Source organism: Agelaius tricolor, unplaced genomic scaffold, assembly GCF_023055355.1.
Source record: "Agelaius tricolor isolate 1412-34295 unplaced genomic scaffold, bAgeTri1.0.p SCAF_23, whole genome shotgun sequence".
NCBI lineage: Eukaryota > Metazoa > Chordata > Aves > Passeriformes > Icteridae > Agelaius > Agelaius tricolor.
The window spans coordinates 4,226,882-4,254,540 of record NW_027269283.1 but is presented as its reverse complement, the minus strand read 5'-3'; the positions used below and the strand labels follow the sequence as shown (position 1 = coordinate 4,254,540).

Below are 27,659 nucleotides of genomic sequence, written 5' to 3'. Positions count from 1 at the left end.
ATACAGCTAAGGTGAAAAAAATACCCACCACAGCCAAACAGGGGGGAGAACCTGGATATTGACATGGAATGCAATTACTCAAGTTGGAATTTGCCCAGGACACTCTTGCTTAGAGTGATCTGGCAATTTAATGACAAGAAATAGCCAGGAACACGTATTTACAGCTGGCACCCCCTCTCATACCCAGCACTACCCTGCTATCAATGAAATGGGTGTGTAACCAGACCCAGCTACAACCAGGCTGCACCGTGGTGACCTACAATGGGCAGATCCACCCAACCCACTGCAGCTGCAACAACTTGTGTGACCACAACTCGAAGGAGTGTGTCCACTGACCCAGATAGGAACATTAGTAACAACAGGAAGCTTCAAAGTGCTAAAGCTGCTCTATTACTGATACACTAGCCAAAAGTCACCCAAAACACTCTTAACTAACAAAAATGTTTACTGCTGCTACACTCAACACTTAGAATGAGTCAGTACCAGCCCCCAGAAAAACTTCCCTTCCCCCAAATGTGAAGTACAGGAGGCCTAAAAGGAGAGTTTGGCTTTACTGTTTAGCGCTGCCTGACAATAATCAGAGTACAAACCAATTCTAAACATCTGGGGGAAAAAAAACCTGGCACTTGGGATTCCTACCACCCATTCCTAACCTTTGCCACTAAATAGGATCAAAAAACCAAGAAAATAAGAGTGAGAGCCTCGGTGCTCTGCCTGAAGGAGAACCGCTGTTCTCACATCCGCGTGTGACAATTCCCGATGCACCAGTGCAAAGAGCTCCTGTGCAGGGGAAACCAGGCTCAGAGCAAGAGAGGTGACAGACTTTCAGGGAGATCAGGGGTGGTCACAAGTTCAGAGAGTCCAGTGTCTATTCAGCATTATTCCCTTAGCAAGACTAACAGGGTTACACATACCTTCCAGTGCTGAAAAAGGTTTTGGGGTTTAGGGGCCTCTGATCAATGACAGTGATGTTACATGACTGCCACAAATAATTACAGTAGGAGGGAAAGGGTGCTGATGCCTGCACTGGTATGGATTTGTTGGGTGTGCTTGATTTACCAGGAATTCGGTTTTTCCATCAAGGTGTCTGACTTTGAATTTCTGTATTGAATTCCTTCAACACATGGTAGAAATAAAAACCACAGGAGTTTTAAGAGCTGTATGACTAAAGCTCTTAGAAGAATAAAACAGCACATGGTCACAATAGAGGAGAGAAATCCCTCTGAAAGGTTCACTGGAAGATGGAGTCAAAAGGTCAAATATACATCACTTCCTCTATGTACAACAGTACTAAATAACTAAAGCTTACCAGGGAGCATTTTTCCCTAAATAAAGATGATCCTTAGATGAAGCAAGTATATTAAAAATGCTTCAAGAGTTACACCCGTACTTCTTGGGAAATCCACTGCACCCTTTTTTCCTGATAACAATTATTCATAGAGCCCCACTATAAATTCAGAATGGAAATGAAGAGTTCAAAATGTGCATATTTAATACTGTCTGCTCCTGCTGCACACACACAATCACATTCCAATGAACTGACAGAACGAAAGGTGCTCGCAAGCGTAGATCTGTAAATATTTACACGCAATAGCCTACAAAGCAACCAGGCACGTGGACATCATCCAGAGAAGCATTCTAAAAATTAGTGTAACTATAAGTCAAGCAGATATTTTCAACCCCCTTTTGGTCCTCTAACAACTCAGCAGTCAGGGGACAGCTCAGAGCTCCTCACACATCCCAAACAGTGACAGTAATACACACACACAAAGGTTGGTTGTATACCCTCAACTCCTTTTCACCCTATTTAAGCCCTTCAATTTGACACCTATCAAATGAGACAAGGATTGCAATCAGCTTGCTTCCTATAAAAATTAATAAATTACCAGAAAAAGTTAGCAGTCAACAGGCTGATTAGAAAATATTGTACGTCTGTATATATATATATGAATATAAATATACATATAGACAGCTAGGCATATATATTCATATATAAATATATAAATATACCAAAAATTATATATAAGTGTATATATATATTAAATTACAGGACTCCTGTAAATGTTTCTGAACAAAATAAAGTTAGCTTGTAAAGTCCCTAAAGTGATGCTGTCTACCTTTCTGGAATTGTCTACACTATGGTCTTTTGGGTTTTTTAAAGTAGGTTTTCATTTTAATTTAAAAAACCCATCTAACAAGTTAAAGTCACATCATTTAAATAGCCAGGAAGAAAATAAGACTGATCTTAAAATGGATGCAGCAGCTTCTTTTAAAGAGCAACATGTTGCAATCACCTTTCATTTTAGGGGAAGGGAGGGATTCCCTCAAAAGAACAGAGACGGGGAGCAGTGGGGGAGGGAGCCTGCGATTTAAAAAAAAAAAAAAAAAAAAAAAGCGACTTGGGATTTTTAATTTTTTTTTTTTTTTTTTTAGCTAAAAACTTTGCTTTCCCCTCGGTTACAAGGGGCTGGTGCCGGGGATGGCGGCCCGGTGCCTCTGCAGAGGCGGCTCGGCGGCAGCTCGGGGAGGAGAAGGAGAGAAAAGCCACAGAGAGAGAGAGAGAGAAAAAGAAAATGGCGCAGAGACTAAGTCCCGACCGTCGACAAGGCGACTTTCCAGGGAGGAATCGGGGCCCAAAGGCGACCCCGGCAGAGCCGCTGCGCTCGGATCGGGGGCCTGCGGTGCCCCCACTCGGGGCGGCGGGGGTCGGGGGGGGCTGATCCCGGCGGGAAAGGGGCGCTTTTGGCAGCTCGATGGGAACAATGGGGCCGGTGAGCGCGGAGCCGGGACTTAGTCTCTGGGACGCCATGTCTGTGCGAGGGGCGCGCCGGGGCCGCACTCACCGTTCGCTCGGAAATCCGCCTCGATCTGCGGGGAGAGCACACAGGGACACACCGTCAGCACGCCCAGCTCCGCGGCGCTCCGGGGGACCCCCACCCCCGCCCTCACCCTCATTTTTAGGGGAATTAAATACTAAATGAGAAAAGCCCGGCGCGATGCGGAAGGTGATGGGGGAACCGGTGAAGCGCCCCCCCGGCCCCCGCACAGCTCATGAGGGGAACCCTCCCGAGCCCCCCAAAGGGGAGCGAGCCGGGGGAGCTCGGCAGGCGCCCCCTCCCCTTCTCCGCCCAGCCCGGGGGTCACACGCGGGTCCCCGCTCCCACCGCCCCCCATCCCACCGCGGGGGGACAGCGGGGCTGACAGGGCTCTGCCCAGACTTATGGGGGCGGCCGCGGGGCACGGTCCCCGTGCTGGGGTTACCGGGGGTGGCGAGGCGGCCAGCCCAGGGCCGGCACGGGGAGATGCGAGCAGCGCGGCGGGGGTCCCCCGGGAGCGCGCCCCGCGGGCGGGCACGGGGCGCTCACCTGGGAATCGTTGTGCAGCTGGTCCCCGCTCATGCCGGAGGCGCGGGCGGCCGGGCGGAGCGGGAGGAGCGGCGGGCAGAGGAGCGCCGGGCGGAGCGGGACGCGGGGAGCGCAGCGCGGTTGTGTAACAGACTAAGTCCCGGTTTCGGCACTCTGCGCAGGCGCGGCGCCTTTTAAAGCGGCGGGGAGAGGACTGACGGGCAGGGGGCGGGAAGCGGCCGCGCGCGTATTTGCATCCGAGCCACGCCTCCAGAGCCGGCATGATTTGCATGCGGGCCACACCCCGCCGGCGTGACCGCTCCGACCCGCTACCTCCCCACCGTACGCTACGCCGGCTCGCTGCTTTACATATCCGGTCCCGCTCCTTCCTTTCTCTCATCCAATGGCGCGGCAAAATTCGGCTTCATTTAGATGCGAGGCCCCGCCCCCTCCCCGCGGCTGCCCGGCCCGGTGCATTGTGTAAGAACCCGTGCTGCTCCGTGCGCGCAGCGCGCATGCGCTACCTCCCCGCCCCGCCGGCTGTATTTGCATACGAGCCCCGCCCCTGCCCGCAGGCCCCACCCCCAGGGCCGCATGGCGGGCGGGCCGCTCTGAGGGGAGGCGTTTGCGCTGCTCCCCGCGATAACCCCACAGCGATGGCCCCGCACCCCGCCGGGCCCCGCAGCCCCCGGTTCCGCTGGCTATGGGGCCCTCGGGGCTTTCCCTGAAGTCCCGCCGCGCCAGACCCCCCCACAGGCACCAGCGCAGGGCAATTAGAGCATTTCCTAGTGAGAGGAGGAGAGTGGGTGCGCGCCCCTGTCCCGCAGACCCCTCGTTATCAGTCTCTGTTATCGGTATTGCTGACCCCTCGCTGTCCGCCTCTGCACGCCACCGCACCAGGCTGGCGTGCGGGGGCCGCAGGAACCACGAGGAGATGCTGGGGGGGGATGCAGATCAGGCAGGTTTGGGCTCACTTGACTCGTTTAAGTCAAGGACAGCACTGGTGCATTGCATACAAGAGCATTAAAAAGGGATCAGCCCGCAAGGTTTTTCTCCTGGCATCAGCAGGCTCTTAAAATTTCTTTCTCCTGCGAGGAAATGGAGGGTAAATGGGGCCAAAGCTTTATTTTCTTTTAGGTAATGTGATAATGAAGCACGTGCCTGCCTAGAAAAACACCCCTCCTTCCTCAAGCCAAACCTGAAGACATTTATTTCTGTTCCGCAGCAGCTCTTATAAACGGGTTTTCTTGTCGGTGTACTAAATGGCAGGTTTAGTATGCATGGCTGGTACGTGTCTCACAGGACTGACTCCAGTCTTCTTGGAGCTTCCATCCTCTGCTGCAACACAGACTGTACCTTTCCTCAGCTTCTTTACACAACCAGAGCTTTGATTTGACACTAAAATAACCTGGCGCTGCCAGGCTATCTGAAGAGATACATCAAAATGTAAGCAGTGACAGCAGCCACCTATTTGCACTGCATATTTATATCCTGCAAAGGGAAAACTCTGTCACTTTCTTACCGTCTTCAGAAGAGGATCTGAGGACTTCCTTTTTTTACCGAGAGCAGGCAAATATTTCTGGCTCTGGAGCTGTTTATTATGCAAACTGCTTTAGTCACTGATAGATTTTTTAAATATAAACGTAATGAAAGGGCTGTTTCAGACACCGGGAAGAGGTGTGTGCCCCTGGCTCACAAGAATGAGGTGAAGGCAGGCTTTGCCCTGGGTTTGAGCCCCTCCTTTGCTGCCATCCCGGGCTGCAGGGCTGTGTCTTTTGAGACAGCCTGGGAGCGGGCTGGCACCTCCTGCTTCCAACATTAGAAATTCCTCAAAGCTCTCCCTTTGAAGCAGCAATTTCACTTTAAACCTCGCATCTTTGTCTCCCCAAGCAGCCCTGCTCAGGTGGCTGTGCCTGCCACAAGAAAGGGACCCGGCACGCTGCAGCTGCAGCCAGCCCTGTGCAGGGGAAGGCAGCACGGCCCCTTCCAGCAGCTGCCACCTTCACTGCATCTCTGCTTGCAAAGCAGAGCCCCCGAAACCGGCACACGAGAGGTTCAGCGCTGTGCTGCCGGCAGGAGCCTGCTGAGAGCCGGGTGGCAGAGCTCGGAAGGAACAGGGAGCTCCCCAGTTTGGTATCTCAGGTCCTGACAAGGATCACTGCCGCGGCAGCACTGCCAGAGCCTTTAGGGACGAGCACAACCTTGTGCTCGAATGTCAAACACCTCTCACACCACGGGGGAACCTGCGGGTGAGACAGCCGTGCTCCAGATGCCTCCCAGGAATCGCTTCCCACCTGCTGCACGGAGCCTCCTCCTCTGGAGCTATTGGAATCCCACCGGGACACAAACCTGTGTAACCTGCTGTAGGAGAGCCTGCAGAGGCACCTCCCAAACCCAGCCATGCCGTGGGATCCGTTTTGTCCCCAGTTTTCCACAGGGTAATGCTGGAGCCTGCGGGGAGCCCCTGCTCTGCTGTTAGAACCCAAGAGGCAGGGTTCTATGTGTGTGTATATATATATATATTTATACATATATACAGCTTCTTCAAAACACATTAAACCGGAACACCCGTGTGGCCCCATCTGTTGCAAGGATCTGTATGATAAAAAAACCTTCTGATCACCAAACCTATAACCTGCAGCACCACCGTCCAGGAGGCTGAACCTCCCTCACCCCCTTCCACGCTGGCATCCCTTGGGACACGGGAGGCTCTGCCAAAGGGGAGGAAGGCTCTCTTGGAAGGTACAGGACACACCACTGTGAAGTGGTCATGGCCCCAAGCCTGCCAGAGTCAGAGAAGCATTTGGACAATGCTCTCAAGCACAGGGAATTCTTGGGGTTGTCCTAGGTGGGAGCTGGACTCGGTGATCCTTGTGCATCCCTTCCAGCTCGGCAGATTCTGATTCTAAGCAGCCCTTTCCACAGTGGAGGCTGGCAGTGAAGGGGTTAACGTGCTTGGACCCGCTTCCCTGGCGAGGCTGTGCACACCCCATCAAGATAAATGGGGGAAGTTCACACCTCGGAGTGCTGTGGTCTCTCTCCAGGGCTCCCTGGGACCAGTACATCACCATCGGGTTAATGTAGCCTAGGTGATTGCCTGCAAAAAAAACCAGCTGGAAACTATGTGTTTAAATTAAATCATAAATCAGCCAGGATACAAAACCAGTAGAAAAGCCTCCAGTTCTTGATCTTGGTGAATTGTGAGATTGGATTTATCTGGTGCACTGGGGGCCTCACGCTGTGCTCAGGGTGCATGTTTTGGGAGAGGGAGATGGGTGCTGTTTTCCTGGGCAGCTTTGCAGTCCTGTATCAGGATCCTACACCATGCTCCAGCCTGAGTCCCCACTCTCGTGCACAGACAAGACAAGAAACCTCGACATCCAAACCCCTAAACCATCGGCAGCCCTCTTTCCAAGCCTTGCTCTTAGCCTCAGGTGAAGCCATCTACGTTGTGTTTCTTCAGTTAATTCTCCTTTATATGTAACTTGATTATATGCTGCATTTCAACTTTGAAAGTGAAACAACACTGGTAATTAAATATGCACATATCTTGGTGTTTTTTATTACAATACCAAAAGTTCAGGCCTTAGAGCTTATTTTGGAGTGCAGAAGGAAGAGCACAACACTGCCAACTTATTAAATTTTATTAGCAGTTCCACAGATCCAAGTTCACTTGTTTAGTTTTTCTTGATAAAATTTTGTAAAAATCTCTACCTTTGTTAGAGGCAGCAGTCAGTTTCTAGTATTTATGTTTTAGGAGGAAAAAAAAAGCAACAAAGCCCCTCCATCTGAATATGAAACAAATGCATTTTGCTTGTGAAGAGGTAACAAAGAACCCGTTACAAAACACATTTAAACCCAACAATCTCATTTTTAAAAGCCTGTAATGATTTTTTAGCCTCAGCTCATTTGTAAGAGCTATGGTTTGGATATTTCTATCACTACTGTACATTTTTTTCACAGCTAGAGACCTGCCTGATGTGCAGGATTCCCAGCTGGCGTCATCCTCTAAACCTGCTGTCTCTAGAACCAAGTGACACTGGTACAAAATAGGAACAGTCAGATACACGACTCCCCACTCATTTTTCATTAGCATGACCTGCTCAAAACACTCATACTTATTATGTACTGTCGGATGCATTGAAACTAAATGATCTCAGTGCTCTGAAAGAAATGCACTTTAATAAACTGCAGCAATTATTCACAGTTTTATATGTAAGGCAAGGGAGCAAATTAAGCAGAACCAGCAGATATGATTGTAAGTGGGAGCTTTCAAAGGTCAGTCTTAATTACTGAGTTTCACCTGGGATGGGAGAAGCTTGCAGAAGTCCTGGGAAATTACCAGTTAGAAAACAATAGCTGATATCACTTGAACTTCATTATGTCCCCATTTGCCTTGGTTAAGAGAGACAGCAGTGCTAGAGAGGTTGATGTAATGGAAAGGAGAACATTTGGATCATAATCCAAGGAGCACGTACCTGGATTTCCAGCTAACATTCCCAAGCACATCCACACACATCTGCTGTGATGGTTTGTGGCTGCTGCATGGCCAGTGTGTAACACCAAATGCTGTCAGGCACATCTATCCCTCTGTGCCTCATTGCCTTCCTGCTCCTAGCAAATAAAAGTGACTCTCCTGCTTGAGAAAACAATGAGAAAAAACCAATGAGAAGCCCATAAACAACACCTTGCTTCAGCCTGGCCTCCTCACTTTGCCGTGCAGAGCAGTCAGTGCCCGGTGTTTGGAGATACCCCACCCCGGGGCTCCCTGCAGCAAAGCGTGGGTGCTTTGGGAGCTCCAGAGCACGTGAGAAAAGCCACCCTTGCATAACGTGGCAGGCGTGGGAGGCAATAGGATGGCTCTTTTAGAGCGTTCACATGTTGCAAATATAGCTGAGATAAGGAGCCATTTCGTATAATCTGTGCCCCCCCTGGAATGAATTTCTCATGAATTTAGGCTAGCTGGTTTCACTTTTATCTCCTGTAGTTGATTTCAGTGGCTGTTTCTCACAATATGACATAATTCTGTGATGCAGATTCCTGACATTGCAAGGAAAAGCATCCAAGCAGTTCTATTCACATCACAACTGCTATTAAAAAATACCCAGAGTTAAATTTGGTACCCACAGTTAATAAATGGCTCTCCTTCACAGTACAATGAGATAATATTTCTCCTGTGTCTACTGTTTTCCATCCAAAGGAGAGAAGAATCCCCATTTTGGGAAAGAAACTGCTCACTTGGAGTGTTTCCATTTCTGGAGTTGCGCCATGTGGAGAATGCTGGGCCCAACTCCAGGAGATCCAAGCAGCCTAAACGCATCCAAAATCCACAGGAGCTCTGATACTCATCACTCCAAGTGCCAGTCCAGACGTATCCCAGAGACTGGCCCTGCTGAACTCGGGAACACTTTAGAAAAGGAGCCTTTAAAGACTTTGCTGGAGTCAGTGACAAGCACTGAAAATTCAGCAGAGACTCTTGGCACAGCTTCCCTGTGACGTGCCAGTTGCCATCGCCCTCCTGTCCCATGCCAAAAATCTGCTTTTAGCTGGAGGGCTCTGAGACAGCCTAAGCTCAGCCTAGCCTGGAAAATTCAGTGAAGAGAGCCCCTCAAAATGTGGGGAACTCACCTTAATCTGGCCTGCCCTCCAGGCTGGAGAGGAGTCCGGCCAAACGAGGGTGCATCCTGACTTGAAAGCTCGAATGAGGTGTGAATTGCTCACGCCTTAGTCGGGAGGTGACATGTGGCCCCATTAATGGCTTTATTAGCTCTGGTGGCCCCATGCAATTGGGCAGCACTTCCCAGTGAGAAGGAGAGCAGGGCTGCAAGGGCTGCTCGGTTCCTGCTCTGGCACAGCTTTCTCTTGGTGTCTGTGCTCGCTGAACCGCTGCTTCTCACGGCAGGGATGGCCCCAGGAGCGCTGTGTCCTGCTTGGTCACCCAGCTGTCTGGGGGATCCCACCCTGCATCCCTTCCAGCACATTCCTGGGACAGACAGAAAGGCACTGGCAGCTCTTCCCGTGTGCCTCAGCTCTCTTCTGTAGCTCTTCCCGAGCCCTGGATAGACCTGGTACCCTTTATTTAGAAAATAAACCAGAGGGTCTTCTGTGAGTTGACCTTTGGTAAAGGTGAGATAGACACCGGCCCTGCTTTTGGGGCTGCAAATACCCTACTTTAAGGAGGGTCTGTTGTAGGTTACCCTCCTTTTGGGCTCTCTCTGCTTCAACTCATCATCTGGCAGATGAGGCTGTGGTTCCTCCTTGCCAGTGGAGGTGATGGGGTGAGAAATGCAGGTGTGGGATGCTCTGCTGATCAGATGAGAGTGACCCAAGGTAGTGGGGGCATTTTCAGATCTGAGTTAATCAGCCTGATCAGTGCTGCCATTACTGAGGAGCTCTAGGTCAAAGTGGGGTTTGTTAAGGTCTCTCCTCTCCCTGGAGGTGGGTTAGCTCTTGGCATCCCCTCCCAGCCCATCACACTGTGCCTGGGTCCAGCCTGGGTGCAAATCCTTGCATTATATCAGGATGTGGTGAACCATCAGCAGGGACAGGTGCAGAACATGTCAGGGCAGGGCTGCCAGGGCTCACACCACAGAGCAAAGCCAGCAGCACCTCACCCTGGGTGCTAACCATGAATTCCATGTCACAGCTGGATGCAATGTCCACAGGCAGCATCACAAACAGGCTGGAGAGGTTTTGGAAGGATGTGTCTAAGCCTAGGGCTGTCCTGCTGTCAGGCTAAGGCTGCTGGCTCTGAAAATCCAATCTGTACATTAGATAGCCTTGCTTAAAAACGTCCATATCACGGGCTTTAAATATATTTATCATGGTTTTTGCTGGAACATAAATCTTTCCTAAAATAACTTGCAATGTTAGTATTGTAACAGAGCTACAAAAGCCAAAGCATGAACCCTTGATCAGGAAATCCACCAAAACCTCAAGTGGAAATAACTACTTTAATGTAATTTTGTCAAGGAGGAAGTAATGAAGATACTTCATAAGGAAACAATAATCAATCTCAAATAATGAATGAAAATAAGGATGAAACATTTTTAAAATAATGATGGTTTTGGCATGCTTTTTTATTTTAAAAGATGGTTGTCATCTTCATTGGAATTTAGATTTTTAAACTCTCTAAACCCTTCTGGAACATTAAGAAATATTTCCATGTCCTGTAGAGCTCTTGATAATATGTGAGATGAATATTGTCAAGGCCAAGGATTTCATACCTCCTTTCAAAAATCCCTAGCCTGGAAATAATGAGACCAGATCTAAAATAATAAATGTAACTTTCTGTTTAAATTCTTTGCACTGATGTCTTGAAGGTGCTTTTTGTTATCATTTATTAAGATGAGGTGGAATAGAAACATAGACCTGATCTGCTCAATATAGCTGCACTGATTTAACACAGCAGCAAATCAGTTTAATTAGATCAGTGATTAGACCTTATGTGAGCACTCCTCCATGCTAAGGGAATCTTACACTGCAGGTGAATTACATCTTTAGGTCAGAGAAACAAACTGCTGGCTTAATAATAATAACAATAACAACAATAATGATGACAATAACAATGACAACAACAATGGTTTTCCTTTTACATAGATTTTTTTTTTTCTGGATGAAGCCAGAAAATGGGCAGGTAAGTGGTGAGGAGTGAAGTTGCCATCACCCCCCTGTGTCAAGGTGGTGGGATAAACTTCTTATGGTGGTAACCTCTAAACCCTGTTCAACAACATGTCTTTGTCTGGTTGGGCAAGATGGAGCAAGGCAAAACACACAGACCATAACCAGAAAAGGATTGTCCAGCAGATCGAGTCCTTGGTCTGTACCATCCATGTCTGACTCAACATTTGTGTCAAAGCAGAGAGAGATAGCCAGGCAAAAATCATCACTGCTTTAGAGGGCCCAGATGCTGTGGAGACAGCTCAGAGATGTGGATAACCAGCTGAATACCAACTAAAATGATATTTAACCTAATCTAAGGCCTCTGTCTGATGCTGATGAGGATGCTTATCCTGCTCCTAGAACAACAGGAGCTCTGTGCAAGCAGCCCCTGCTTGGAGAAGGGGCTAGAGCTGGCCTGGGCACACACACTGGCAGCTGGCAGCAGGATCAGCCCTTCCCAAGGCAGGGACCTTTTCTCAGTGTGTCTGAGGGTTTCTTGCATGCAGCCCCAAGACCTCCTGGCAGCAGGCTGTGACACAGACAGCAGATGACTTCCTAAGGCTTTTATCAGGGTAGTGCACCTCTGAATTCATCATGGAGATATGTGAGTATTAACTCTAGGTAATAAAGCAAGGGTGTGCACATGCAATTACAAGAGGCTCTGTGTGGTTTGAAATATAGGCATAAATATCTTTCTGTAGGGTTGGTATAAGCAGTGTGTTTGTAGGAAAGCAGCCTGGTGGCAAAGCAAAGCATAGCTTGTATCACAGCCCAGCCACGTGGATGTGAAAAAGCCTTAAAAAAAAATAAAAGTAACAAGGAGCCCATGGGAAAGTGTCACTTCAGAGCCTGGAGCTGGAGTGGGAAGACAGAAATAGTGGTTTTGTCTAGCTCTTGGTCTCCCTGAGTTCCTGCACACATTTCCCTCCAGGCACACAGCAGAGGCACCAGGAGCCCATTGCAGCTGCTGCAGCCAGGCTCTGTGGCTCCGAGGGGAGCAGGGACATTGTAGAGGAGACAGGAGGACGGAGAAAGGTTCTGGAGAGGATGGAGATGCAACTGTTGTCTGCTTCCAGGCACCAAGTGAGAACCCACCTGGGTGGGACCAGCTCCTTTCTCACCTCCAAGCTGGGCCTCAGCTCTGGTTGCTGCTGCTTCCCTTTCCTTTTCCAAGACCCTCCAGATGCAGCAGAAGGAAGAGAGTTGGAGATGGGGCTGTAGAGCCATGAAATGCCACAGAGCAGCAATTTCCATTCATTCTGCCCACGAAGACCACAGCCCCTGCAGTGCTGGGAACTGTTTTTTGATGGTTGTACTTAGAGCAATCAAGATGCAGAAGAAATAAATGCAAATGCACTGGGCCAGCTGCTGGCACAATGCTGAGCCAAAGCCACTCTGAAAGCAAGAAAGGTTTGTTATGGTTCACAGAGCTCCAGGAAGGGTCCCAAGACATGCAGAGGGGAGGGGACACATGACACCAGAGCAGCTACTCAATTCCAGTGTGGTCTGGAAGCACAGGGTGAAATCCTGGCTCCTGGGAAGCTGTGGGTGCTGAGCATCAACACCAGCAGAAAACATTTGAGGTGTAAGAGAGCTCAGTGTCTGAGTGACAGCATCCTGATGAGCCCTGACCTGGCTCAGAGAGGTGCTGGAAGGGTTTTCCCAGGAGTATGGGCAGAGCTCTTGGGCACACAAGGTGTTGGCAAAGTGAACAACAAGCTGTCACTGTCAGGTTTACACGATGTGCCTCCAGCGTGTGGTGCTGCCGAGCGCTTTGCCAGCTCCGTGCCTTTGTTTGCACGGAGCGTGTTGAAATCAGCCATCCTTCATCTGTGTTGTGTTAGCTGCTGGTAAAAACACAAAGTGTGAGTGTGGCAGTGCACAAGGGCTGCAGGCCAGCTGCTCGAATTGCCTGCCTGCCCGAGGTCCCAGTGTGATCCCAGTGGGGATGCCTCTCTCCCAGGAAAGCCTCTCATGGCTGGAGTTTGCAGCCCAGAGTAGCAGAGGGAAGCAGCACCAACACAGCCTGTGCTGCTGTGCCAGGGGGTGAGGACTCAGGAGCTGTTTCCCATGCAGTGGTGCCAGCTGGCAACCTGGCACAGGCAGCTCACGAGTTGTAATCCAAAATAGTTCCCAACAAGTGGGCATGGGGCCAGGCTGGGGCTGGGAGGGGAGCGTGGCACTGTGCCCTCTGTGGGGTGCAGGCTGGGCACCCCAAAGCTGTGCCATCCCCATCCTGTGCTGCTCCTGATGGCAGAAATGCCACTGTGCCTCCTCCCTGCAGTGAGACACCCCAGGCTGGCAGGGCCCACTGTCACCAGAGCAGGGCACTCATTCATAAATCCAGCCCTGCCTGGGATGGGGCTTAGGGGAGGAGCTGGGATGGAGCCGGGAACAGGGAGTGCTTTGTTGGGATGGAGCTGGCATGGAGAGTGTGTGTGCATGGATGGAGCTGGGGATACAGGATGGGTGGCCTTGTGGTGGAAAGCTCATGGTCACTGCTGCCTGCACTGCTCGTGGCATGGCTCAGCCCACCCAGCAGCACCCTGAGCCCCTGCTGGGGTCAGCACATCCCAGCCCTGCTCTGTTCATCCCACAGCAGGCCTGGGAAGGGCTCACAGCAGGGAATGGTGTTATGCCAGCACACAGGACAAGCCCCAGAGACTGCAGGCTCTTGTGGCTGCTTGCTTGCTTGCTTGCTTGAGGGTGCTCCTCAGGGCCTCAGTTTCCCCAGTTGTAAAATGGAAAGGGTGATGCCATCTCCTTGAAGGGCTTCAGAGGGAAAATCCTGCAGGAAAAGCTGGCAAGGACAGGAGCTGCCATCAGCATTGCTGGCCCTGAGGGAGGATGGGGATGGGTGCTGAGCAAGGTGAGGGTGTCCCAGCTGGCAGAGAGTGGCAGCAGCTCATGGGTGCTGGGCAGACAGTGGGGCAAGTGCTGCCAGTGCCCACAGCCATCAGCAGTGCCCATAATGTCTGCAGGGATCCAAACCACATCACACACAGTGCTGTGACACCTGCAAGATGTGAATGGAGTCACTGTGGCCTGTACAGCTCCTGGGTGCAGCACTTAACCCAGGCATCATCCCCTTCCTCACTGAGATGGACCAGGTCATTTCATCAGGGATGGACTCTGGGATCTTCCCAAGCCCCACATCACCATTGTACTCTGCCTCTCTGCCTCACCCTGCTCTGCTCACACCTCTCCAGCAGGAGTTACTCCTGATTTACACCTCATCTGGCCTCATTTTTTTTCTCCTTCATACCAAATTGCTGGTGTGTGGCTGCGATCCAATTATTTTCATGACCATTATAAAAACTAATAAACTTCAGCAAAGCCTCTGGAAGCCCCATTGCTGTGTTTGTGCATCTGTATGGTCACCAGGGCAGGAGGCATTAGAGCTGTCAGCACATCCAGGCCCATACAGGCACCCCTGGGGCAGTCAGATGTGGTCATGGTGCTTAGGACTGTGAACTGCAACTGCCTGATAGGTAACTTCAACATAATGAACTTGATCAGCACCAACCCAAATTGCTGTGAGCAAGGGAACAGAGGGAAAGGGCTCTGGGAAGGGTTTTCTGCTTCAGCCAGAGAAGAATTACAGCTGGCCCCTGAGCATAAACCCACATCTGTGGGTGAGAAAGTGTTTTTGCTCTTTCTGTTCAGTCTACCCTGTCTCATGTACCAGTGTCAGTGTGACTGTGTCCCATCACACCCCTGTCCTGAGGCAGGGATGGGGACGTGGCCCTGTGAGCAGCTGATGGTCACAGTCACTGACAAAGGCAGGAGATGCCCCAAATACAAGTGCAGTGGGTTGGAAATCTCCTCAGCCCTCAGTTCCATGACCTTTGGGGGCTCCGTTCTCTGATTAGCATGAGCTTTGTGGGGCAAGGGGCTTTGCTGGGTCCTAGTGCTGCTGCCCAGAGGAGGCCCCAAGCCTGGCTGTGTCCCCCTGCCATGGGCTAAGAGCTGCCCAGAGGAGGCCCCAAGCCTGGCTGTGTCCCCCTGCCATGGGCTAAGGGCTGCCCAGAGGAGGCCCCAAGCCTGGCTGTGTCCCCCTGCCATGGGCTAAGAGCTGCCCAGAGGAGGCCCCAAGCCTGGCTGTGTCCCCCTGCCATGGGGTAAAGGCTGCCCAGAGGAGGCCCCAAGCCTGGCTGTGTCCCCCTGCTATGGGGTAAGGGCTGCCCAGAGGAGGCCCCAAGCCTGGCTGTGTCCCCCTGCCATGGGCTAAGGGCTGCCCAAAGGAGATCCCCAAGCCTGGCTGTGTCCCCCTGCCATGGGGTAAGGGCTGCCCAGAGGAGGCCCCAAGCCTGGCTGTGTCCCCCTGCCATGGGCTAAGAGCTGCCCAAAGGAGACCCCCAAGCCTGGCTGTGTCCCCCTGCCATGGGGTAAGGGCTGCCCTTCCATCCCTGCTGGAGCAGCTCCTTCTTGCCATGGTGGCACCACGAGCTGGCTCAGCCACCAGTGCATCAGGTCCTGCTCTCCATCCTCCACCCACCCATGCATATCCCATGGAGGCACTGCACACTAGAAAGGGAATTTTCAGAGCCACATCTTGAAGTGGGCAGCTCAGATTTGTTTCTGAATTACTGTGCACGGCTTCCTCTGCTCAGCTGGGGTGGGGGGCTGTGGGAGGGGGTGGTGGCTCTGGAGAGTAGAAATCTCGAGGTTTGAGGCTGTCTGCCCTCACAGCCCCCATTGCCCTGATCATCTCTCCCTGCCTGATGCCGAGGAAAATGACAGGAAAAGTCCCAGGACAAGGCTGGAGGGCTGTGTGGATGAGCTGCATGCCTTCTCTCCCTTGATGCATTAACTCCTTTTGTGCTGCTCTCTGCTGCACCCTTCTGTGGCAGGGTTGCAGGTCTGATCTGCCTTGTTGGCAGCTCCATCAGCAGCCTGCAGCCTTGGGAACCAAGAATGAGGAGCAACAGCAAAGCATTAGCATGTCTCTGGTCTCCCCTGATAATTAAAGAGCCCTGCAGATGAGCAGGTTTGAGTTGTCCCGTGTGTGCCTGCTGAAATCTTCCACCACTTGCCAGCAGAGGAGCCTGCCTTGTCAGTGCTTGCAGCTGACAGCACCTGCTTGGACTTTCATGTTTTCAGACTGGTCATTTTTAGAATTCAAAAGTTGCAGCCCATTTAATTTTTTTACGTTTCATTCATCTTGGCAACTGAAAATAGCCCGAGCAGTTTCAGATCCTTTTTTTGTTCTTCTTTGTTTTTGAAAATCATCAGTTTCATTCTCAGACAATCTCTTTGCTGCAAAAAAAAAAAAAAAAAAAAAAAAAAAAAAAAAAAAGAAAAAAGAAAAAAGAAAAGTGTCTTCAGATAAAGAGATTTATTGTGGGTGTTGGTTTAAAAGCTGCTAGTAGAATGGTCCAAATAAATGCCACCTCCATGTACTCTGTGACCATAAATCCTGACCACAAATCCTTGCCTGATTCTCCCACTGGTAGCCAAACTGATCCTGTCTGATCAATGTCAAAGGGTTTATTTTTACAATTCAGAAATGGATTTGATATTGTGCTTCTGAATTTCCAGAATACAGGACCAGGGTGTGGGGCTGTGCATGTTTGGGGTTACCTTGTGCATGGGATGAAGGCAGCCCTGTGGCTCTGGGCTCACACAAGCCCAAACCTCTGCACCCCAGTCCCCCTCCTCTGCCCAGGACACACACAGACTGCACAAAGTATCTAACTAAAGATGAAAACTGGGTGATACTGATTTCAGAATAAAATGTGTTCTGCATGTGCATTTGTGCAAAGGCCACAAAACACAGCAGCAAATGCTCAGCACTGGGAAGGGAAGGGAAGGGAAGGGAAGGGAAGGGAAGGGAAGGGAAGGGAAGGGAAGGGAAGACAGCTGTGTCAATGCAGGAAGAGTGAAGGGATGCCATTGGATATTGGAGGTGAACATCCAAATCCAAACTGCAAGAAATCTTTCTTGCTGGGGCCAGTCCACAAAGCATTTCCCATCCCAGGGCTGGAGTGCATGAAGCCTGGAAAGCCAAAGCCCCCAGTGCCCAGCCAGGGGTCAGGGGCTCACTGCAGGGCTCTGCTGAGCTCTCAGGGTGCTGGGTTAGTCATCAGTCACACCGTACAGAGCTGCTGTCACCCTTCACTTTGCATGCCTGAGATGGGACTAACATCTGGCAAGTGCCACAACGAGACTGGTCTGGTCAGCCCCAACTCCTCACCCCATTCCTCAGCTCCTGGCTGAGTCCTTGTCCACTTGGGCTGGGGGAATGAAAATAAACAGAGTCACAGCTCTGCTGCCAGCCAGGCAGAGGGGATGGCTTCAAGCCTTCCTTTGGATTGGTTACAGCAGCAACAAAGTTATAACAGGAACTGATATTTTTATTCTTGTCATTTGCATTTGGAATGTCACTCTGGGGACTTCACTATTATTGTTACTGCAAATGCTGCCTTGATTTTTCCAGTCCCGACCGTGCTGCACACACAGATACTGGGACTGATCTCCTGCCCTGCAGAGACCAGCCATCCAAATTTCACTGCCAGGCAGAAATTAATTGGAGTAAGAAGCAAGCAGAAATTGAATGGGGTGGGAGAGAAGCATACACTCTTCACCTGAGGAGCATGTTACAGATCTGCTTCTGCACTTGTGTCCACTTTGGCAAACTGATCAAATCAGCTTGGCAACAATAAAGTTCCTCCTGAGTGTTGTGATTTATTTGTGATTAATTCCTACATAGCCCAGAGCAGAAGTTTTTATTTTAAAGATATCCTTGTTGCTAGTGACACCCATGGGAGAGCTGCCATGGCTGGGACTCTCTTTAGGTGCTCTACAAACTCAGGAGCTGTATTGCAGCTGTACCCCAGAGGAGCTGAATGAGAAGCTAAATCCTGTTTTTTTTTTTCCTAGGAAACCTCACCAGACCCCTGCACCCAAACCCCTTATTGCAGCAGCAAGAGGGTCTTGTGAGCAATGTGTGTGGCCAGGGTAGGTGCACATGAAAGGAGCCTGGGTCCTGGAAATGAACCCTTGGATTTTTTCCCAGCCCAATGTGCTCGTAGGAGAATAACAAACAGAAGATCACAGGGGGCTTTACCAGGTCATGCACCATCTGGTCTCTCATTCTTGGCTCCAGCAAGGCTGAAGGGCTTGTCCCAGCCCACCACCCCTCCTGGAAATGGTTAGCATGTGTGAGGGCTCCTGGCAGCCCCCAGTGCTGGCCAGGGAGAGCAGGGCTTTGAGAGGAGACTGAGGTGAGCTGGCCTCCTCTGACCCTCCTGGTTACACCAGAAATATTTGGGTGCTCAGATCAATGCTCGGCTCACCAAACTGAGCTGGAGTCCATCTCACTGTCTCAGGTGATGCTGTGATGTGAAGCACTTGTGGTGGTGAGGCAGTGAGAAGAAAAGAACCTGCTGCTCCCCATGGCTGTGACCAGGAGCTGCTCTCTTCACCCTCCTTGCCCAGGCCTTGCCAGCTGCCATCTCCAAGTGCTCTGCATCCAGCTGGTGGTGGCTGGTGCTATCTGTGTCACCCTGCCAGCAGGGCTGTCCTCTCCTGGGCAAACCCACTTGGCTCCCTCAGGCTTTGGTGTGGCTGGAACTCTCTCAGCTGTGCTGTGACAATCAGCTGAGACCTGCTGCCAAAAGGGGCTGGGATCTGCAGTGGTGCTTTTATTTCAGATGTTCACGTTCTTTTCTCCTAGAAAACACTCCAGCTCTTCCTCCTCAGCAGGGAAAAAAAAAGAAAAAGTCTGCAGGAAAGGATGTGGAAAATGCTAATAACTGCAGCCCGCCTCTCGGGGCACATAGCAGTGTTCCCACAATGTTCCCATGGAGATGACCCAATCCTTCTCTTCCAGAGCTCCTGAACCTGCTGCACAGGCAGGCAAAGTTTGTTAAAACCAAATATCTGAACATCCAGCTTGCAAAAATCCTTTTGGGAAGGGAGATGGAGGGGCAGGAGCAGCAGCAGGGCCATGCTCTGCTTCACCCCAGGGAGGAAAGCAGTGCCCAGCAGGGAGTTCAGCCCTTTGGAAGGAAGGGAAAGATCAAAGCAGGGGGAACACCTGTCTGATGCCTGAGGTGACCCAGGGGAGTCACAGGGTGACCCAGCCCATGTTTACCACATGGGATGTTGCTGCCTGCCCTGCTGCTTCTCTGCAGGCTCTGGAGGGAAAGGGAATGGTGCTGGAGGGCTTGCCACTCCAGCCTTGGGAGAAAACAGCATGCAAAAGTCATGGCTGCATCTGCTGAGGGGCTGATAACTGGGACCAGCTCTGCTCGTGGCTAGGATAGGCCCTGTTTTAGCTGATAAGGACAAAACATGGGAGGAATGACAGAAGAATATAGCTCTTGGACCTTTACTCAATGAATTCCTCACTTTTCCAAGTCACCTGGAAACTTTGGGGACCAAAAAAGGCTTGGAATACACTAGCACAGATTCCCAGTGAATGTGCAGCTGGAATTGCAGTGGAAGAGGACTCTCTTTTTTAAACATGACCAACTGGCCTAGTGCCTCCCAATTCCTGCTGGATGCTCCCTGGCACTGATAAAAGTTTTAGGAAGAACCCCATAACCCACATAAGCTGCAGCTCTTACACAACCCAGGGACCCTGAGAGTCACAACAGAAATGGATTAAATTCCTGGATGAGCCAGGTCAGATCTGAGCAATTCACAGTGACAAATTTATTGATCATATCCTGCATCAGGCAGAACCTGTCAGTGCCAATGTGACAACCCCATAGAGAAAATACAGCCATGGGCATCCAAATGAGCTCTGGAGCACTTTCAAGCACAGCTGGGTGAGGTGCTAGGCAGGGAGCAGAGTGCAGACACCATGGGAAGGGCTCTTTGGGTCTATCTGTAAGACCTGACATCTCCAAGGGCCAGATTTGCCATGGCTTTCCCATGGGAGCCTCTTCCCACACATTTTGTGCACTGTGCCCCCTGCTTTGATCTTTGCCTTCTCCCCTAAATCTGCCAGCTGGTGACCCTGCCATAAGTCCCCAGGCTGAAACCTTTCTGGGCTTAAAGAAAAAAAAGAAAAAAGTAAAAAAAAAGTAAAAAAAAGGTGCAAAAATACCCTCTCTATCACCCCAGCCCCCTGACAACACCATCATTCTCCTTAAGTGTGTGCTAAATATGCTATATAAAAATAAAATGTATCTTTTCTGATGACACAGAATCCTAGTCTTAAAATGTAATTTATGAGGGAGGCAGAAATCACCGATAGCCAGCATTGCTTCTGCTAACTCATGAGAAAAGGGCTTTGTTCTGAAATCTTGCCTATGGTGTTATTGGCAGTGATCATTCTTATGAAAACCTCACCAAGTTTATCCAAAGCCCCTTGCAGACATCCCTGGAGTCAGTGTATCACAGAGGGCACTGCCAGCTTCCCCACAGTGTTTGGTAAATTGGGGTTTGGGCCACAAATGGACTGAGCTGGGCTGTTTCCCCTTTTCTCCAGCAGAGATGGCACAGTTTTACTCCAAACCCTCCTGAAGTTCAGGTGTTGGAATCAAAACATTTAGCAGGATTTTTTCACGTTCTTCTCCCTCCACCCTAGCAAAGAGCTGAGTGCTGAGTGTTAAAAGAGGGTGAGATTTAGCTTTAAAAATAATGAATTTTCATCACGTAAGAGGATTTTTGCAGAGTTTAATGAATCAGATATTGAAATCGGATAGGAGAGGCTCTGAACACCTGACACTTGTTTTTTCCTTTGAAAACCATCACTCTGCTCAAGCCATCCCTGCTTTGTTCCAGCATTAACCAAACCCCCATACCATGGGCCCCATCATTCTGTGTATGTTGGTCCAAAATCCCCCACTGGGATGTCCTGGATGGGGTGATGATGTGGTGGGGTACAGCAGAGGCTGTGTGTGGGGATTTTCAGGCAGTCCTGACATGGGAAGAGATGAGAATCTTGACTCCATGTTTCAGAAGGCTGATTTATTATTTTATGATATATATTATATTGAAACTATACCAAAAGAATAGAAGAAAGGATTTCATCAGAAGGCTAGCAAGGAAAAGAATGGAATGATTATAGAATCTTGTGACAGACCAGAGTCCGAGCCAGCTGACTGTGATTGGCCATTGATCAGAAACAACCACATGAGCCCAATCCCAGATGCACCTGTTGCATTCCACAGCAGCAGATAATCATTGTTTTGCATTTTCTCTGAGGCCTCTCAGCTTCTCAGGAGAAAAAAGTCCCAGCAAAGGGATTTTTCAGAAAACATCATGGCTACAGCCGTGCCAGGACACTCCCGTGCCACAGGCATTGCCACAAGGCAGGTGTCACCCTTCCCTGGGCCACGCTGAGTGCCAGCCACAGGAGAACCGGGCTGAGAGCAGGAGGGGAGCCGTGCCAGGCCAGGGCTCCCTGCCTGTGCTCTCTGTGCTGGCCACGGGAGATGTCCCTGAGCAGCCCCGGCAGCGCTGGCTTGTGGGGAAAGCAGGAGCGAGAGCTCCGAGCACCATCGTGTGGCACGGACTGTGCTGGCATGTGCTCCACACACAGCGCTCTGCTGTGCTTCCCACTGCTAAACATCCCACCCTGAACATCACACACTGCACATTCCACCCTGCTGAACATCCCACCCTGCACATCCCACCCTGAACATCACACCCTGAACATCTCACACTGCTGAACATCACACCCTGAACATCCCACCCTGCTGGACATCACACCCTGAACATCCCACACTGCTGAACATCACACACTGCATATCCCATCCTGCTGAACATTACACACTGCACATCACCCCCTGCTCATCCCACCCTGCTGAACATTACACCCTGAACATCCCACCCTGAACATCCCACACTACTGAACATCACACACTGCACATCACACACTGCTGAACATTCCACACTGCTGCTCATCCCACCCTGCTGAACATCACACCCTGAACATCACCCTCTGCTCATCCCACACTGCACATCCCACCCTGCTGAACATCACACCCTGAACATCCCACTCTGCTGAACATCCCACACTGCACATCACCCCCTGCACATCCCACCCTGCTGAACATCCCACACTGCTGAAAATCCTACCCTGCTGAGCATCCTACACTGCTGAATGTCCCACACTGCACAGCCCACACTGCACATCTGTCACTGCTGAACGTCCCACCCTGAACATCCCACCCTGCTGAGCATCCCACACCACTGCACATCTGGCACTGCTGCACATCCCATCCTGCTGTACATTCCACTGCTGATGGGCTGCACCCACAGAGCTGCTGTATGGGCTGCAGGCTGAGCTGTGCCCTGCTCCAGGGCTGCAATAACCAGCAGCAGCGTTTTTTGACATCCTACCCCCTGCACACATCCACTCATGCACACCCCAGTGCCAGGCACCAGGGCAGTGCTTGCCCCACCTGTAAGCATGGGGATCATGGTACAGAGTCAAACAGACCCACACTCCCTGAAAGGGCCACTTCTTTGGCTTCTGGTGGGCATGGCTGCTCTGGGCCTGGCTGGCAGCCCCTCTGTGCCACCTCCACTGCTGCCTTGTGTGCCTGGTCACTTCCACTGCCATAAATCAGACCTGAGTAAAATGCTCTGGTGAACTTTACACAAAAAGAAATGAAAGCTGTGTAAACCTCTGCAAGAGGGGCACTGTCCCCACATCATGGCCTCTGTCTCCTTTCCTGGAGTTCTTTGACCACCCCCTCTACAGCCTCACTGCCTTGTGCTCCAGCTGAGGCAATTCCTTCATTTTAAGCAAAAAGTTTCGTTCCAATGCTGCCCTTCACTGGAATTTGGCTAGGTGCAGGTGATATGCTGAGAATATCTTACAGTGCACAATTCTGGAGTTAAATCCTGATGCACAAAGAAAATGATCTCTCCTTAACAGAATATTAACAGAGAAAAGAGAAAGGAGGTCTCAGTTTGTTACTTGATGCTAGAGAAGAGCCCTAAATTGAGAGCGCACAACACCTCTTCCTGATCTTGAGCCTCTTGGGTGTGCCAGAGACCACAGAACATCCCAGACCTCTCTGTGCATCTGAACTGGTTCACAGCAACTGTGTCTGTGCCTCAGTTTCCCCCCATGGAGCCCCGTGCTGTCCCTGCAGCTGGTGATGCCTTGGTACCCAGGGGTGGAAAACCCAAGGGTGAGGCTCAGTGCAGTGAAACTTTTTCCTCTGGAATCGAGATTTCTGGCACAGCTCGGGGGTGCTGCGGGGAAGGAGAAGGGGATGGGGCTGCAGGCTCCCAGAAGATGGCACTCGTGGTCTGCAGATGGAGCCGCACTCCCTGAAGATGGCTACGGCAAGGGAACCCATAAATAGCCCCGGACAGGCTGTCAGGCGGCCTGATTTAAGCACCAGAAATAGTGAAACTGTGGAGGTTTCTCAAAAATTAATTTTTCTAAAATGGGAGAAAGATGAAGCCAGGCCATTTTTTACCTGCTTCCCTTGCAAGCCTCTTCCCCATGAGGAAATCAAATTTAACTCCTTTGTGGCTGCCCCAGCAGCATCCAAGGCCTTTGGTGGGGCTGGCTCCCACCTGTTCTGTCACACTCCGTGGTACTCACACCTTTCCTCTCCCCACTGCTGCCCACAGGGCAGAGCTGGCTGATGGGGCAGGCAGCAAAGTTTCCATCCCTTGTCATCATTTACATGGGATATTTGGAAAAAATTCTACACTGCAAGGGTGGTCAACATCAGAACAGGGTGCCCAGAGAAGAGGTGGGATTGCTGCCCCTGGCAATGTGGATGTGGTGCCTGGGGACGTGGGCTACTGATGGCTTTGGCAGTGCTGGGTTAATGCCTCAGCTCCATGATCTTAGAGGTCTTTTCCATCCTTAATGATTTAGTGATCAGGGCAGGGCTAATTTAGGAAGGAAGAGGTGATTGCCAGCCCCCTCCCTCTCAGCTGCAGGTCTGCAGGTCCTCAGTCTCGTTTACACATCATCTCCAGAGACACACTTTAGCTTTAAGTTTAAGCATAAATACTGGGCTCCTGTTACTCCTCACACTGACAGCTTGGGCACAGATTCACTGAGAAGTCTAGAGGGTGATCTCCCTCCTCACACACACACCAGCAAGCACCTAACCCAAAACTCCCAGGATTTCTTCAGCTTCTGCTGTGTTACTTAATTAAGACTTTTTCTTTCTGAGATCTCCCTTGAGTGCTGCAGAGCCAAGTCCTTCAGTGGGAGTGCATTAGCTCTAAACAGTCATGTCCTGGCAGGGAAAGTGTCCCTGAGTGTCACAGACATCTTTTTATGAAAATCCTTTCCTTAGGATTTTTTCCTTCTGAGAAGCTGAGAGGCCTCAGGAACAAACTGTAACCAATGGTTATCTGCTGCTGTGGAATGCAACAGGTGCATCTGGGATTGGCCCATGTTGGTTGTTTCTAATTAATGGCCAATCACAGCCCAACTGGCTCAGACAGAGTCTGAGCCACAAACCTTTGTTATTCATTTCTTTCTATTCTATCCTTAGCTAGCCTTCTGAGATGAAACCTTTTCTTCTATTATTTTAGTATAGTTTTAATGTAATATATACCATAAAATAATAAATCAAGCCTTCTGAAACATGGAGTCAGATCCTCGTCTCTTCCCTCATCCTAAGACCCCTGTGAACACGGTCACACCTGAGGACCAGATGTACCTGTAAACAGCAAAGGTGCTCATCCTCACCCCTGCACAGCCTGGCAGGGCAGGGGAGGTAGGCAGCCATGAGGAGAGCTCACCTGCAGCCTGATTGCAAGGCAGCTCATGGGCAAAAGGCAGAACAAGCATTGCACTGCATTTCCCACTGCTCCAGGCCTTGAGGATGGCGATGGGTTGGAGGTACCAAGCCCCTGAGAGGGCACAGATGTGCTCAAGCCACTGGGACAGGCTGTCACCATGCATGGGTTGAGGTGCAGGCTTGGGGGATGCCTGGAGACTCTGGTGTAGGAGGGATGGTGGGGATTAAACACCAAGAGGGGAAGAGCTGTGCCAAGGATCAGAGCAGAAAAATGTGACCTCTCCATCTGAAAAACCAACAAAATGGTCATGGTGAGCTCACAGCCCTGCTGGAGGATGGGAGGGATGTACCCAGCTCTGCCTGCAGGAGCATCCTCCCTCCAGCTCTGGGACAGACACAGGAGAGGAGCAGGAGAACAAACAAAACTGCCTCTCTCCTCCCTCACCAAAGCCACTCAGTGTAAATTATGCCCTAATTATTGAGCACTGACTGCCCCCTATAAATTATGGATCTGTCACTGTGTGTTGTTCCCCCAGGAGGTGCTGGGTGATTTTTGCAGTCTGTCTGCAGCTGCAAACCTGCCTGGGCCCATCAGCCCTGCAAAGGAATTCTCAAAAAGGGAATTTTTTTGTTTTGCGTATTTTTCTGCTTTTCTTTAAAGCAGCTATTAATTGTGCAATAATTTAACAATTATTTGCTGCTGATTTGAGTGTTCCTTCTTGGTTATGGATCCTGTTGTTAATGTACCAATCACACCTACATCCCCTCAATTTTCTCTACTCCTGTAATCTGGGATTGTTTGGCCTCCTGTCTTCCAGGATGGTGCTCAGGTGCTGCTGCTCTGTGCCAGAAGTGCAAGCTGTAGTCACAAAGCAGAGACAGGCTATTAGGGTGGAAAAAGAGAGGCTTAATTTGAGATTTTACTGACCATGCCCAAACTGAGAATAAGATACTCTCCCAAAGAACATTTGTGCTCCACCTAATGTTTTCAGAGTGGTGGAGCAATGAGATCTGGACAAGTCAGCAAAGTCAATAACAGGGCTGGGAGAAAAGTACCAGCATGATGGGGAAATAGCCATTATATACTGCATTTACATGGGGTTCTTAATTACAGATATCAATCAACAAAAAAAATAAAATTCATATGATCTATAGCCATGTAAAACCAAGAAACAAGGGAGCCCAGACCCAGGATATTCACTATGGACTTAGGCCAGTGATGAATAAAGGAGATCAAAAAAGCTTCTTTAAGGTAATGGAACTTTGTTCTTGCTAAGATAAATCATATTTTTAGCAGAAGATCATGAGCAAGAATGGACTCTAAATGCATTTGTGGGCAGACATCAAGGTGAAGAAGTTGGGGATGCTTTTGGTCCAAGCTCAGAAGGTTGGAAACTGGATTGAGGATATTTGAGTTTACTGCACAACGACAGGGTGAGGGATACCCCTGCACCCAGATTAACTGGCTTTGTCCAGTTTATCCTCTGGTACCCTCCACCTTCCTGCTGTGGGATGCAACTGGCACTTCATCCCCTCCTCAGGTACTGAAGGAGAAGCTGGGGCTGCCTCTGTCTGTTCTGAGGCTGAGCAGAGCTGCAGTCTGCCAGAGCAGACCTGGTGCCCCAGCACCTGCAGCCCAGCAGGAGAATAAGGGTGTGCAAGAGAAAAAAGGGAAAAGAAGGATCCTGCTGCACCCTTGTGATCCAGCACAGGAAACATCAGGCCCAGAATGGGGCTTTAGAGAATCTCTGCCTTTTTTGTAGTTGCTTTCCAAGCAGAAAGGCGACTTGGAAGTTTAAGGCTGGCGTTTGCAGAGTAATTCTCAGCTGATTTTAGGAAGAGAAAAATGACATTGAAGCTGAGCAGCCCTGGGGTGTCTTGCATTGCTCTTTAATGCAAAGTGTGAAAATGCCAGTAGCTTCTGTAGGATTTCTCAGGGAGAAACCCCAAAATAGAGAGCCAGTCCAGTCACTGCAGAGCTGCTTTAGCGGTGCCATCACCTCAGTGACACTTTCACAGCATCTCTGCAGGGAGAGGGGATTGTACAGACCTGCTCAGCTGCACAGCCTGGCAAAGCAGCACTGAGCTGTCTGATGTGTCATTTGAGACTCTGCTTTCTCCTTGAGATCACACAATTACTGGGTGTAATTGTTTAATAGAGTCACAGCATCGTCCTCTTGTGAGAGGCAAGGGAACTGACCACATCTCTTTGTCAAGGCAGAAACCCTAGGGGTCTGCATTAGCCAATTACCATAACCTACAAGTGTTGTGCAAGGTACTTTTGATAGATGAAACTGGTTTAGGGGCCTGATAACTTGTCTGTTCAAAACAAACAAACAAAAATTTCCCCTTGTATGATGGCTGGAGAAGTTCTGATTTTTGTCAGCTCCCCATCTCAGTTTTAAAATCACAGCGGAGCCTCTTCTTGTCCTTGTAGCTGCTTCTTACTGTGCAGAGCTCAATCCTGAGTAGCTCACTGCTGCTCAGTCTCAGGGTGCTGTGAGGTTTGGATGCCTGTGGAAAAACAGCCATTCTGAGAGTGTTTCTCCTGATCTGGATTACATGGTTGAGACATTTGTGTGATGTCCAGTGCTGAAAACATGAGAAATGGACTTGTTTCCTCAATGTGCAATTTCAGGGCCATTCCTGACAAACGAAGCCATCTGCTTACCTTAATCAAGGCATCTTGTTATGGGCTGGTCCTAGGAGTGAGTATTAAACATACTGTTCTGTGGCATTATTTATGACTTGCACTGACACTGCATCACTCTGTTATCCATACTTATAGAAAAAGACCCACTGTAAGTATAATTAGTTAATAAATCACCATGAGTGATAAACAGAATGATGGATGCAGGTTTCAGTTGATCACTTTTTTATTAAGGAGAGATAAATCAGCATCATATTGTTGCTGTAAACCTTTCAAATTGGTCAAAAATCTTGCAATGCTGAAATGCAGCAGGGAGGT

General features: G+C 50.1%; 1 protein-coding gene across 1 annotated transcript in view; it reads right to left on the bottom strand.

The window, feature by feature from the left end:
- The window catches only part of TOP1 (DNA topoisomerase I), a 66,072-nt gene extending 62,546 nt beyond the window's left edge, over positions 1 to 3,526 (bottom strand). The window contains exons 1-2 of the mRNA XM_071446502.1: positions 3,366 to 3,526; positions 2,844 to 2,868 (exon numbers count right to left, since the gene is read on the bottom strand). Coding sequence (XP_071302603.1) covers positions 2,844 to 2,868; positions 3,366 to 3,398 — 58 coding nt within the window. The 5' untranslated portion in view covers positions 3,399 to 3,526. The remainder of the gene's footprint in view (positions 1 to 2,843; positions 2,869 to 3,365) is intronic.
- Between the last annotated feature and the right edge of the window lie 24,133 nt (positions 3,527 to 27,659).